The 14,095-nt window shown below is 45.4% G+C and overlaps 1 protein-coding gene across 3 annotated transcripts in view; it reads left to right on the top strand.

Annotated features, from left to right (window-relative positions):
• Positions 1–14,095, top strand: part of DHRS7B (dehydrogenase/reductase 7B) — a 118,611-nt gene that overhangs the window by 85,779 nt on the left and 18,737 nt on the right. For 2 of the 3 annotated variants that reach the window (XM_055305598.1, XM_055305596.1), the window contains one exon: positions 8,264–8,442. In XM_055305598.1, the coding sequence (XP_055161573.1) occupies positions 8,289–8,442 (154 nt within the window). In that variant the 5' untranslated portion in view covers positions 8,264–8,288. Of the gene's footprint in view, positions 1–2,707; positions 3,006–8,263; positions 8,443–14,095 lie in introns of those variants that run through there. The other variant, XM_055305597.1, reaches the window with a different exon arrangement.

Genomic DNA, 14,095 nt, shown 5'->3' with positions numbered 1-14,095 from the left:
CACTGATTCTGTCTTCTGCCTGCTTAAATTCCCTTTGAATGGCTCTAGTGACTTTTTCATTTCTGTTATTCTTATATACTCCAGTATTTCCTTTTCCTTTTTTTTTGATTTTGTCTTATTATTGGTATTATTGGTATTTCCATTATTTTTACACATTATTCGCTTGACTTTCTCTACATCTTTAGTTTTTTGAGCAGCTTTAGATGATTGTTTTAATATCTTCTTCAGGTAAATTTATAGTTCTTTTGCAGGGATAGTTTCTGTTGTTTATTTTTTTCCTTTGAATGAGACAGTTTCCTATTTCTTTGTATGCTGTTTGACTTTTTTTTGTTGAAAACTGGACATTTTAATCTAATAATATGGTAACTCTGAAATCAGATTTTCTCTGTTCCCTAGTGTTTGCTGTCTTTTGTTGATTAATTAATTCAAGTATTTATTTTTATAGGCTGACTTTGTGCTGAGGATCAGCACGATCTTTGAACTTAAGGTCTTCTCAGGTCTTTTCTGAGCATGTGCCTTTTCCTGGATATTCAGTCACTTTCTAATTTTCCCCATGTATTCAATTGCTTTTGAATGTCTTACTCTAATTACTGGCTTCCAAAAGGAGAAAAAGAGGAAAATGAAGGGAGGATAAAATGCTGCTAGCCCTATAAACACCCTGGTGGCCACCTCATCCAGAGGTGGAGAGGCTTGCTACAATGGAGGGAGCTGCAGCCACACTGGCTGCCCACCTCTGTCTGCACCTCTGTGATCAGAAGCAGCTATAAAGCAGTCAGGCACAAATCCCTGATAATCAGAGGGGCGGGCCTTTTTTGCCCACCCTCATTCTAGCAAGCTATATGTAAATTGCTCCAGGATCTGGTACACGGCTGCATTCCCCTAGGATGGAGATTGTATTGCTGCTACTGTGCTTACAGCAGAAATTGACAGAAATTAACCACAACTCCCCAGCCAAGCCTTCTGGGAATTTGCAAGCCTTTAATAGACTGCCCAGTTCTAAAATACGTAGTTCTAGGGGACAGATTCTGCCAGTGCAGTTACTGAGTAGGCGGGGAGATAGATTCCTGGTTCCTCCTATTCCACCATTGTCCTAGAGCCCTTTTAATGTACATTTTATATGCTTATCCTTTTTATTGTTTGTCTCTCCCATTGATATGTCATCTCCATGAACACAGCAGTTTACTTACTGTTCATTCACTATACCACAGAAACTGGAAAAATTGACACATAGTAGGTGCTCTGTAAATGTTTGTGGAATGAATTTATACTATAGGAGATATAGTACGTGATTGTACCCACGTTTGAGTGCAAATATTGTTTATTATGTTTTCTGCTTATTCTTGGAGCTGATACCCATACACAGTTACTATTAGATACTCTGGTTTGGGCCTTACCAGCTTCTTTTAAACACGCTGGATTCCTGGGGCGCCAGTCAAGTTAAGTGTCCCACCCTTGGTTTCAACTCAGGGTCATGAGATCCAGCCCCTTGATGGGCTCCAAAGTCCATTTAGGATTCTTTCTCCCTCTTCCTCTGTCCTTCCCACTCTCTCTCTAAAAATAAAATAAATACATCTTTTAAAAAATCATAAACATACTGGATTCTTGACTTTACATTTACATGGGTACCTCGTCTGTCATATTCATTATTATATGTAAGACCTTAAGGTAATAATCTAAAACTCAGGAGTCAGAAACTAGTAGCTGCCCTGGGCCAGGTTGTGTGTTATATGGCCAGCATAGTGGTTTGAATCGTTTTGACTTTGGATTAAAGCTTGAGGAACGGCTTGTCCCTTAGACAGGCCACCTCTATGTGGTTTTGCCATGATTGTTTCTTTCATTATCACAATTCTAATCATTTAATTTTTGTGTTTGTTCATTGTAAGTCTCTCCATGTAGGCTGTCAGTTCCACAAAGTCAGAAACCATGTCTACTTCATTCATTGCCTTACATCCCAGTTTTAGCCGAGTCTGGTAGCAGATGGCACTTGATATATGAAGTGTGAATATAAAGTAATACATTTGGTCTTTTTACCAAACATGCTTAAACATGAATTGCCCTTAATGCCACCCACTTGGCTGCCATGCTTTGTTCCTTTCCCAGATCCTCTCGGAACTGCCTTTCCTCCATGAGTTTAGGAATCAGTAGCATGTTTGTTCAGGATGTCAGCATGTATGAGGTGCTTCCTTTGTGTCTTGTCATTGGAATAATCATCCACATTTTGAAATCGGGGCACATATTTGCAGATCATAAGTAAATTTTCCCATACCATACAGCAAGTACATGATATAGTGGACTCTAACCCAGCTCCCCAAGTGCCAATGTGGTGTTTTTTTATGCTTCACCGTCACAGTGAGTGTGCTGTTTGATATCTGTCAGAGCTACTTGTGTGTTTCCTAGGAAAGAGGGTGAAATCACCCCTGCATCTTCCAGTAAGACTTAATTCATTCTATAAAGCACATTAGAAACCAGAATTGTTTCTTTTGTGGCAAGGTGCTACGTAGACATCATGAGTGCTGTCTTTAAAAGCAGAGCTAAGCCTTTGGGCCACAATAAACCACTAGACTCTGGTGCCCGGCTCTTGTGTGGGGAGCCTGCACGGCAGGGTCTGGAGCTGTGCTGGCATCTCTCTTCCCGCCCTCCCTGGCTGGGGCTGCTCTGCAGCGTGTGCTCAGCATTTCACTGGAGAGCAGGGCTTGCTTCAGTGTAGTTGCTCTTCCCTGGAGTGGGCCCTCAGGAGCTCCATCTGAAACAGTTTCAGGACTGCTTTTGGGTTTTAGCTTTCCTAATGCCAGCCTGCACTCCTTTCAACTGGGGGCCCTAAGGCAGGCATCCTGAAATACACCCTCGAAGCCACTTGTCGGTGGCTTGTTCCAGCAGTCCAGGGAGGGCTTGCTGACCTGCAGGTGTCCTCTGGCCTCTAGTTGTAGTCACACTGCCCCGGGTCAAGAGCCCAGAGAAGACGCTGGCACCAGGACCCACCACTGGCAAAGTATCTGTCATCTGAGGTAGGATATTGTTCTTTCTTTCCAGTCAAAGACGGCCTTAGCTGCTGCTTCTCCTACGCCTGAGACCAAAAAAGAGCAGCTTTACTCTGCTTTTACTTTCTGAAAATAGATATGTATTTTCAGATATGGGTCATAAGCGTGACCCATAGCTTATGTCACCTTTAATAGACCAGCTGGTCATCAGCTGAAATACAAGAACAGGCATAGGTTTGTGGGAATGGGATCCTAACTGCTTTTGGTGATACTCAGCCACTCCTTGCTGCTTGATTTCAGCAACCTGCCTTCCAGTTGGAACTCAACTCTGCCCTTTAGCCTGATTTTCTTGTGCATAACATGACAAATTATTTCGTGACTAATGCTCCTTTCAGACCTGAAATCACTTTTATTCTTTAACTGTGAAGGGCTTTCAGATACCCTCTGGTGATGTTAGGGTGTGGCTGTTAATGGTTTAATTTCTGTGGTTCTGAGTAGATTCCTAACAACCTTTTTTTTTTTTAATTGATGGTTCCATTTACTTTATTTTTTGTAATTGGTTGAGAGAAGAAAGGAATTTTAGGAACAGATTCCATCTGTGAAATGCAATGTAGAATTTTAGCTAAAGGATGAGGAATGGAATAACATTGAAGTGACATTTCTGCTCAGAGTTGATTTCTTGGAGTTAGTCTTCTTTCCAGTTTGAGGTTCCAAAAGCCTTTTTAAAGAACCTCTCAGTGGAATAGGGAACAACTGAATTTCAAAATCACAGTGAGAACCCATGAACTTTCTGGCTGTCCAGACTGAAGTAACACTCACCCAGGAAGGGATTTTTCTACCCTTTACCCTCTTTTAACTTAGGTCTAGAGCTCCATAGTCTGTGGTATATGAAAATACAAGCAGACAAGCTTCGTGTGTGAATGCCTGAACTATAACTTCTTCACGCCAGTTGATGTGGCTTATTAGTGTAAGGTCATGCTTCAGGTCACTTCCCTGTCAGTTATGAGAGTAGACACAACTGTGAGTGCACACTTTTCTGTTAGGCAGTGCACTTGTACTTCTAGAACCAGTGTGATCTGTGGCTTCTATTTGAGGGGGGTTCTCTCACCTTCTTCCTTTTCTGATCTCACTCTCTCTTTGTCACTTGTCCTACTTTCTGCTGTAGCTCACAGTGATGCTGGGCTGTCCCTTCTATGTATGAGTGATCTCCAAATGAGAGAAATCGTGAGCTAAATTTTTTTTCCCACTGCCTTTTTATACCATCAATCTTGCCTTCCCAGTTCTATCTGAAACTAGCAGTTAATAAGCATTTCAACATAAAATGCAAAATTTGTAAACATTGTAAAGTCCTTCTTATATTCCATTTTCAAGAAAACAGACCCCCTTTGATCTTCTTTTACATAGGAGATTTATTTTCTAATCTGGAAATGTGGCCAGTCAGGACACAATTCCTTTCTTCCATTTTGAACCTGTCTATTTGCTTGGAGAATGCCCCCAGATACCACAGCAAGACGATAGGGCTACGTTACCTTCATATTTGGCTTTCTTGGCCATCCCGCTGCTGAAGCTGAGACACAGAGGGGTTGGCCTCACTAGCATTCAGAGACAGGGGAGGCCTAGCAGCCCAGGACCCCATCTGTATGGCCATGTGCACTGTAGAGTGGATTAAAAGGGGAAAGTCTTTAGGAATTTTGAGAAACTCCCAGAAAATTGGGATTGTCAATATGACCAGTTTCACCTGGTCAGGAAAGTGACCTGAATACCTACCCTGAAACTGAGCATAATACTCTCAAATAAACGACTTGCTCTGGAATGTCTTTTCCCACCATCATCCTGAGTTACCTGGGCACAGTTGGTGCTGATTTCTAATTTACTTTGCATTCTGATTCTGTTAACAACTTGCCAGACTGAATGCAGATGTGCGCTCTCCCCACAGAAAGCCGGCCCACGGGCCGAGGATGGATCCCATTAACCTGGTGCCATATTTGCCTCAGGCAAAGTGGTCCCCAGGGCCAGGAGACCAAGGCTGGCATGCGCTGTTGTGTCAGGTGCGCAAGGAATCCCAGAAGTATACGAGACGGTGTGTAGATCTCTCTCTTTTCTTCGTGTCCTAGATTGCTGGCTTGTGTTGGAAATAGGTGCATGAAAATGCAGTTTGTTGGGAGCTGTCATTGTCTTCCCCAGGGGGTGGGGGTGGGGGATCCTTGCTAGGTGGGTTTGTTTTCATCCTGCTCCTCACTGGGTGTGAAAAAAGGGGAGCAGGGACTTTGGGCACTTGTCTACTCTCTCCTTGTTATGATTGCTTCGATGACTGTTCTGGTGGTCACATTTTCTGATATACACTGTGGCATATGAGATTCTGACTTCTTCTGACAAAGTTGGGGTTTCTTTTTTTCCTATTTGTTAATGTAATTCAACCAAATGGTTTATGAAGGTATAAAAATTAAACACCAGCAAACTATGTTTAATGATTATGCTTCATTTGGAAGAAACCAGTTTTCATAAACCAGGGACTCTTTCAGACAACCTTAGAAATCTAACTGTTGGGAAACTAATTCTTGGGCCAGGAACTTTTTCTCTGGGTCATGATGATGCCAATGGCAACTACATTTACTGAGTGCTTACACTTTTCTTGGGACTGTACACACATTTCCATGTATTAATTCATCTGACCTCATAACAGACATGTGAGGTGGGTACTCACATGCCCTCATTTTACAGATGAGGACACTAAGGCCCAGTGTGGGGAGGTCCCTTACCCAGGCTGGTAAGTTAGTGGCTGAGCCAGGATGTGAACCTAGCCAGGCTGGTTCAAGGGCTCATCCTTAACTCCTCCACTGTTGTCACTTGGCTACAGTTAGTGTTTTCCTCATTGTCTCTGCAACCTCTGAATTTTGGGGGGGCAATAGGCTGCATATTGGTACATGACACCCCTGTAGCCTTCAGTGGAATTCTGGCTCAGCCCCAGATTGAAGGTCTGAAACAGGCAGGTTCCACAAAGCTCTGGTCTCTGGGGGCCTGTGGAGGAGTGTGTGGAGCTGTTTCCACCCAGCTGATCTAATGGAGCTCTGCACCTCCACCCAGGGACTGAGGCCTGTTGTGCCTTCATGAGTCCTTTCCTCACCTCCTTGGTCATCCTGGGCAGTGGCTGGGCCCCATGTGATTCTGTGCCAAGCAGGGTGGTCCACGTTGGGACCTGCCTGGTATAAGGATCTGGGATTGCAGTGGGCTAAAGCTCTTCCTAGACAGCCATCCTGCTGGATTGAAAATTCCCTACCCCCCAAGTTCATTACATGAAAGTTCTGAGCTATAATTACCTTGGGGCCTTACCTGTGTTTTCTATCAATTGCTCTAGTTTTCTGCTAAAGCTATACTAACAAACTAGCAATCATTCCTGTCCCCCAGAATTTACCCTCCCACCCCTGGGATATACCCTGCAGAAATACCCTATATCCTGCAGTCTTCAGAGGCTGGGTCCTACGAAGGCCTCAAGGCAGTACCTGCAGACGCACAGAACTGCAGAGGTACTGGTGCCTGTTCTACACAGTTCTGAGTACTTCCCAGGTGTCCTTGAGTTCTAATGTTTCCCCTGGGACTCGGCCCTTCCTGTAGGCTAGAACAGTTGGCCTTAGCTTCCATTTGTGGGCAGGGGGTGGTGCCAATAGTACCCAGGTAAAGAGCTTCGCACTTTAGAAGCCACTTTAATTGCCAGTTCATCTGAGTATAGGCTTGGCACAATGTAGGGTGAGAGAGAAATGTAACCACTTAGCAGACAGTTGTTGGGGATTTTTCAGAAGTGGATTAAGTGGAGATTGATGGGAAACTCATTTTTACACGTTGGTCTAAGAATGTTAATTTTTTATGGTGACCAAGAAATTGGATATATTTAGAAAGGTAGATGAAATAAATAAATAGTTGAGTTGGCAGTTCAAATCTGAGCAGAACCCTTTTGCACTTAAGCAGTTTAACTTAGATCGATACAGCTCACCCTGATTCTAAGGTTCAAGACCAAAGCAGCTCAGCACGTAAGTGGATCTGTGTTGGGGTTCAGTGGGTTTCTGGCTTTGTGGTACCCACAGAGTTGATGTTGTCTTGGAATGGAAGCAGAAATATTTTTTTTAATATATGAAGTTGAGGACATGGTACATTCAGCAGATGAGCAAGGGTTTGACATAGTTACTCCTAATCTGATGAAGCGTTGAAAGCTTTAGGCTGCTTTATAGGAGCTCTGCTTTTGGTTTCCAGCCTCTTCCTTCCTGAACAAGATTACTATGCTCATGATGTCTCAGTCCTGGAGGAGGACTGTGGGTGTAGGGCCTTTTGTGTAATAGACTCAGCCCACTTGTCAAATAGCCTTACAGGGCATTTTTTTTTCAAAGTGACAGACATGGTGTTGCTCCTCACTGGCTCATCCTTGACCTTCTTTTAATCCTTCGTCTCCCTCCTCTCTTAGCTTGCCTTGTTCAATGGGGGCATGGGTGAGTGACAAGGAATCAGGAGGCTTGGGAGAGTAAGGGAATTTGGGGCAGTCGTGGAAGGAATGGATCCTAAGAATTGATTGCTGCTGTCACATAGATGGCTCCTGTAAACTTCTGATTTCATCTGGTTGATCATGGCTCCGTGGCAAATGCTAAGTGAGAATACGCCACAGTGCATGGCAGGGCATCCCGCTTCTCAGCCTGAGTCTGCGCCTACGCTTGGCAAAGGGCAGCTCCCCTCTGCACTGAATTCCCGTTGGGTGACTGTGAGGCCTATGGCCAGGAGGACATTTACAGGCCATCGCAGAGACCATCCAGGGCACACCCCACCCAGAAACCTCCATCTGCTTAGGGAAGAGCAGAAGGATTGGCATGATTTTCTTTATCCTTTTTTAAAAAATGTTTTCTAGTTTCACAAATGGGGTTGAAAATGATAATGGATGTACTTAGGTCTCCCTAAATAGGGAGAATCAGGTGAGTGTGGTTATACCCGAGCCTCCTGTCACACTCATAGGTAACTGGGTCCCTCACTGAATGACTCTCTGTTCTGGGGTCGCTGGGTGCCTCTGAGAGGCATCTCAAGGCCTGTGGCTTTGCTGTTTGCTCATGTCAGTCAAAGTGAGAGAAAGCAATGGTGCTGAGCCGTTGGCATAGAAAACAGGCCTAAAAAGATAGTGCTGGGCTGAGAGCTAAAGTCCACACAAGAGAGTTCTGGGCTCTGTATTATTAGTCTAGGGGGAGGAGGGCTGGCAAGTCCCTGGAATTTTTCTGTTTTGTCACAAAATTATTTGATTTGGGTTCTTTCAGGAAGAGTCTGCTGAAGGTGAGGATCATGGACTTTATTACCTCTACGGCCATCCTGCCCCTGCTGTTTGGCTGTGTGGGAATCTTTAGCCTCTTCAAGCTGCTGCAACGGATCCGCATGAGGGCCTACCTCCGGAACGCTGTGGTGGTCATTACGGGTGCTACCTCAGGCCTGGGGCGAGGTAGGTCCTGGGGGCAGTGCTGCCAGGGGGCAGGGAACTGAGCCCAGGCACCAGGAGCAGCTCCGCTGCACGTGTGCAAATAAGTGCAACAGGCTAAGTAACTTGGAACAAGAGTATGTTATTGCCTCTGGTCCACGTGGAAAAGGCGAGAGCTTAAGTGCAATGAGAAATGGCCCCTGACTTTCAGCATCAGTATTGGGAAGCAAAAGCCCTGAGGAGGACTGTGGCAAACTGAAGACTCAAGTATTTCATCAAAGGGGGCCACCTTATTCCACTCCAGCTAGTTGTGGAAATAGTTTTTATTTTTATTTTTTATTGGTGTTCAATTTGCCAACATATAGAATAACACCCAGTGCTCATCTCATCAAGTGCCCCCCTCAGTGCCCGTCACCCAGTCACCCCTACCCCCCGCCCACTTCCCTTTCCACCACCCCTTGTTTGTTTCCCAGAGTTAGGAGTCTCTCATGTTCTGTCTCTCTTTCTGATACTTCCCACTCATTTTTTCTCCTTTTCCCTTTATTCCCTTTGACTATTTTTTATATTCCCCAAATGAATGAGACCATATAATGTTTGTCCTTCTCCAATTGACTTATTTCACTAGCATAATACCCTCCAGTTCCATCCACGTCGAAGCAAATGGTGGGTATTTGTCGTTTCTAATGGCTGAGTAATATTCCATTGTATACATAGACCACATCTTCTTTATCCATTCATCTTTCAATGGACACCAAGGCTCCTTCCACAGTTTGGCTATTGTGGACATTGCTGCTAGAAACATTGGGGTTCAGGTGTCCCGGCATTTCACTGCATCTGTATCTTTGGGGTAAATCCCCAGCAGTGCAATTGCTGGGTCGTAGGGCAGATCTCTTTTTAACTCTTTGAGGAACCTCCACACAGTTTTCCAGAGTGGCTGCACCAGTTCCCATTCCCACCAACAGTGTAAGAGGGTTCCCCTTTCCCACATCCTCTCCAACATTTGTGGTTTCCTGCCTTGTTAATTTTCCCCATTCTTACTGGTGTGAGGTGGTATCTCATTGTGGTTTTGATTTGTATCTCCCTGATGGCAAGTGATGCGGAGCATTTTCTCATGTGCTTGTTGACCATGTCTGTGTCTTCCTCTGTGAGATTTCTGTTCATGTCTTTTGCCCATTTCATGATTGGATTGTTGGTTTCTTTGCTGTTGAGTTTAATAAGTTCTTTATAGATCTTGGATACTAGCCCTTTATCTGATACGTCATTTGCAAATATCTTCTCCCATTCTGTAGGTTGTCTTTTAGTTTTGTTGACTGTATCCTTTGCTGTGCAAAAGCTTCTTATCTTGATGAAGTCCCAATAGTTCATTTTTGCTTTTGTTTCTCTTGCCTTCATGGATGTATCTTGCAAGAAGTTGCTGTGGCCAAGTTCAAAAAGGGTGTTGCATGTGTTCTCCTCTAGGATTTTGATGGAATCTTGTCTCACATTAAGATCTTTCATCCAGGGGATCCCTGGGTGGCGCAGCGGTTTGGCGCCTGCCTTTGGCCCAGGGCGCGATCCTGGCGACCCGGGATCGAATCCCACATCGGGCTCCCGATGCATGGAGCCTGCTTCTCCCTCTGCCTGTGTCTCTGCCTCTCTCTCTCTCTCTGTGTGACTATCATAAATAAATTAAAAAATAAAAATAAAAAAAAATTTAAAAAAAAGATCTTTCATCCATTTTTAGTTTATCTTTGTGTCTGGTGTAAGAGAATGGTCTGGTTTCATTCTTCTGCATGTGGATGTCCAATTTTCCCAGCAACCATTTATTGAAGAGACTGTCTTTTTTCCAGTGGATAGTCTTTCCTCCTTTGTTGAATATTGTTGACCATAAAGTTGAGGGTCCACTTCTGGATTCTCTATTCTGTTCCATTGATCTGTGTGTCTGTTTTTGTGCCAGTACCACACTGTCTTGATGACGAAATAGGGGTTTTTATGTGAAGGCTCCCAATTATCAAATATGGCCACTAATTTAAAAAACAGTTTTACCGCTGAGGGGCCAAAGCATGCTTTTTACTGGATTCAGTCAGCATCCCCAGTCCATGGCCTTGGCGTTGCCTCCCCCTCACCTTCCTCTCACTGGGGCTGTGCCTTCAGCTATACCTTGAGTGTGGCCTTGGCAAGGTCGGAAACAGAGTAAGTGACATTTCAGCTGTTCCTTACCTCACTTCTTCAATTTAGTTCTGTTTTATTTTTTTTTAAGTTTATATATATATTTATTCATGAGAAACACAGAGAGAGAAAGGCAGAGACACAGGCAGAGGGAGAAGCAGGCTTCATTCAGGGAGCCTGATGCAGAACTTGATCCTGGGACTCCGGGATCAGACCCTGAGCCGAAGGCAGATGCTCAACCACTGAGCCACCCAGGCATCACTAGTTCTCTCTGTTTTAGTGAACATGTCAAGCCTCTTAGTCCTGAGGTTGTATGCTGGAATACAGGCCCAGAGTCAGTCACCACCCCTGACCTCATCCAGATGAGTTTGTAGAGCTGCTGTCATTTCCCTTCCACACATGTACGCTGACTTTGGCAGAGTACCAGGGGCCGATGCAGGCACGTCAAATGGAGCTTCCTCCTCCTCAGCATCTGCTCCCATCCCACACCACATCCATCCACTGGTCTGGTCTTCCATCCACACTGGCTCTTGATGCCATGGAAGAAAGCTGAGAGGCACCCAGAATTGCAGTAAACCCATCCCTGCTGCATCTTGTGGTTGGTAGTACCACAGCCAACGCTGATTGAGCATCTGGGCCATTTGTGAGGCTCTGGGCCAAATGCTGGGACACACGAAGGAAAGACAGGGTCCCTTCTCTTAGGGAGTTCACATCTGAGGGGGAGTGGCAAGGACTTATGTCAGTATATAGACATTTCAGTAATGGGTGTTCCATCCAGGCCCAGTAGGGGGCTTACACTTTATCTCACTGAACTCTCACAGCTATGATGCAGATGTGCCCTAGGACTTCTAGATTCAAGCCCCACATCTGACTGCAGGACTCAGTATTATCTCCCCTGGGGGAGATGGTCAGGGAAAGGAGAAGCATGGTCCAGCAAGGAGGGCATAGCAGACAAGCCCAGAGCAGGGAGCAACACAGTCATGTAGGGCTGGAAAGCACTTGGGTGTCACAAGATCTTAAAGAACAGACGGGGCCTTGTCTGCTTGCAGTTGGCTAAGGGAAGCCTGGGGAGGCTTTAGGTAGCACAGATTCATTTATACGCCACTCTGATGTTTTAGGTGAGGTCTCCGGGGGTGAACCCTGGGCCTGTCATTCGATACCCAGACCTGCATGGGGACAGCTGCCTCCAGCTTTGCCATGGTCAGTCCTCTGACCTTACTCAGCTACTATATATAGGGTAGTCAGCAGCCACTTCTCTTGATCTCAGAGAGAAGCTTTTTTTTTAAAAAGTCCTTGAAGAGTATTTGAGAGCTGGCTGAGATGGTGACTTGCAGGGGCTTCAATACGTGAATATTGGAGAAAGACACTGTCCTCGTCATTCTACATTTCCTCTTCTGGAAACCAAGATTGTGCGGGGAATAGAAAATACAATCGAAAGAAAAACAAAACCTGTGTGTGTGTGTGTGTGTGTGTGTGTGTGTGTGTGTGTATTTATGTCATATATTAGGTCCGCCATTTCCTTTTTTTTTTTTTTAAAGATTTTATTTATTTATTCATAGAGACAGAGAGAGAGAGGCAGAGACACAGGCAGAGGGAGAAGCAGGCACCATACAGAGAGCCCGATGTGGGACCCGATCCAGGGTCTCCAGGATCACGCCCTGAGCTGCAGGCGGCGCTAAACCGCCGCGCCACCGGGGCTGCCCAGGTCCGCCATTTCCTGATTCCAAATCATTCTGCTTATATGCTCCCCGTTTAACATCTGAGACAAGAGTCCATGGATCTCTTTCCCCTTTGGCCAGATATAATAGGAACAGATTCTTAACTAGCCGTCTCAAGTGCAAATGCCTCTGTGGGTGACCGCTGAGGAGGCACTGTTGCACCTCAGCTTTCGCAGAAGAGTGTGAGTTGCCCAGGCTCTGCTCTGCCTGCCATGTCAGCGGCTGTGAAAGCCTGGATTATGTGATAAGTCTTCAGATAGCTTTCTGTATTTCTCCTGTTTTGTCTCTTATTTTGTATATTTAAGCGACATGGGCTTATCCTTGTAAAACAGTAAGACCATTGACTAAAGGAACAGAATGTTCTGGATACCCACTTTAGCCAGCATAAGCCCTGAGGGCGTGAATAACTCTCTTGATTTAACAAGCCAGGATGCCGGCAGCCCTGGAGAATCGTCTGGCAGCCCTAGCTAGATAAATGGTACTTTGGGACTGTTTTCCTTTTTCCCTTGACCCTTGCCTCCCTGTGTCAGCTTTTTCAAGAAATGAAAATGGAATCCTTGCAATCTGTTGTTTTCATTTCTGTCACTCCCTACACAGACTTCAATTTCCTCCCTTTTTTGGCTGTGCTAGGAAGTAAAGCTTAAGCAGAATGTACGTGACCATTTTCCAGAAGCCGTTTAGAGACTAGTGTGCCTCTCCCCACCTTGGGTTTTGCATCTCTGCACTCTGGTGACACCTCACAAAATGTCCATTGTATCAGGTCAGGATGAAATGGGTTGAGGAGGCCAACAGTGCCTGAGATTCCTCCTCTTTGGGAATGATTTAGTAAACCACATGAGCAGTTGTAGCCTCAGGAATGCCGGTGTCTGGCTTTGAGTGCAGGCACCACCCCCATCCCTGTAAGGCATGAGCTGCTCTGCTGAGGAAGTACAGCAAGGCAGACTGGGCAGGGGCTGGGACCTCTACTGGACCATCCAGGGACAAGCAGAGCAGGGGCTACAGCTCTGTCTGGTATTGTGCTCTGTGTCAGGATGAGCCACTGAACACACCAACCAAATCTTCAAAGAAGGTGATACAGGACACCTGAAAATGTCTTGATTTAGTCTCCTTAGCCCTTCCAGAAAACTCCATCTGGATACATGCCAGGAGGTGCTGGTCTGGGAATGCTAAGTGAAAGCTGTAAGAGGAGCTAAAGGAGGAGCTGTAGAGGGCACAGAGAGGGCTTCGCACCATGAGACAGGGCAGACATCAAAGAACTTTTTCTCTGCTTTCCTGAAGGATGCTGGAGTTTATTTTCCCCTCCTGTTTTGAACCCTTCTAGCTTTTGGCATTTTTGTGGGGGAAAGGCTGTCAGGCCAGCACATCCTGACTGGACCCTACAATGTCCTCCCCTCCCAGCCAGGAAGTGATAGGCTTAATCCCTCAACCACTTGCTGCACGGCTCCCAGGGCAGGCCTGTCCTTTCTCTGAGCCTGGGTACTAGACCACACATGACTGCTTGAGCCTGTAAGATTCAGTCCAGGACACAGCAGGTGGAGTACTGGCTGTTTGGTTGGCTAGGGGCCAAGGGGTCTGTGCAAATCTGCCTGTGGGTGTTTGAGGGAGACCAACCCTCAGGTGTGGACAGGCAGTGCCTCTTTTAACCCTTGGGTTTCAGTTTTCTCCAACAGTTTTTAGAACATTTTAAAAAGGCAGCTTAGAAATATGAAAACAATGAACACTTCTATGGTGCTTTTTTCTATAGTGCTTTTTCTCTACTGAATTATATCTACTTTTACTCATTCAGTCCCAGTGCTATTTCTACCTGTATT

Source organism: Nyctereutes procyonoides, unplaced genomic scaffold (genome assembly GCF_905146905.1).
Source record: "Nyctereutes procyonoides isolate TBG_1078 unplaced genomic scaffold, NYPRO_anot_genome, whole genome shotgun sequence".
Lineage (NCBI taxonomy): Eukaryota > Metazoa > Chordata > Mammalia > Carnivora > Canidae > Nyctereutes > Nyctereutes procyonoides.
Note: the sequence above shows the minus strand (reverse complement) of the source record. Positions and strands in the feature narration are given on the sequence as shown.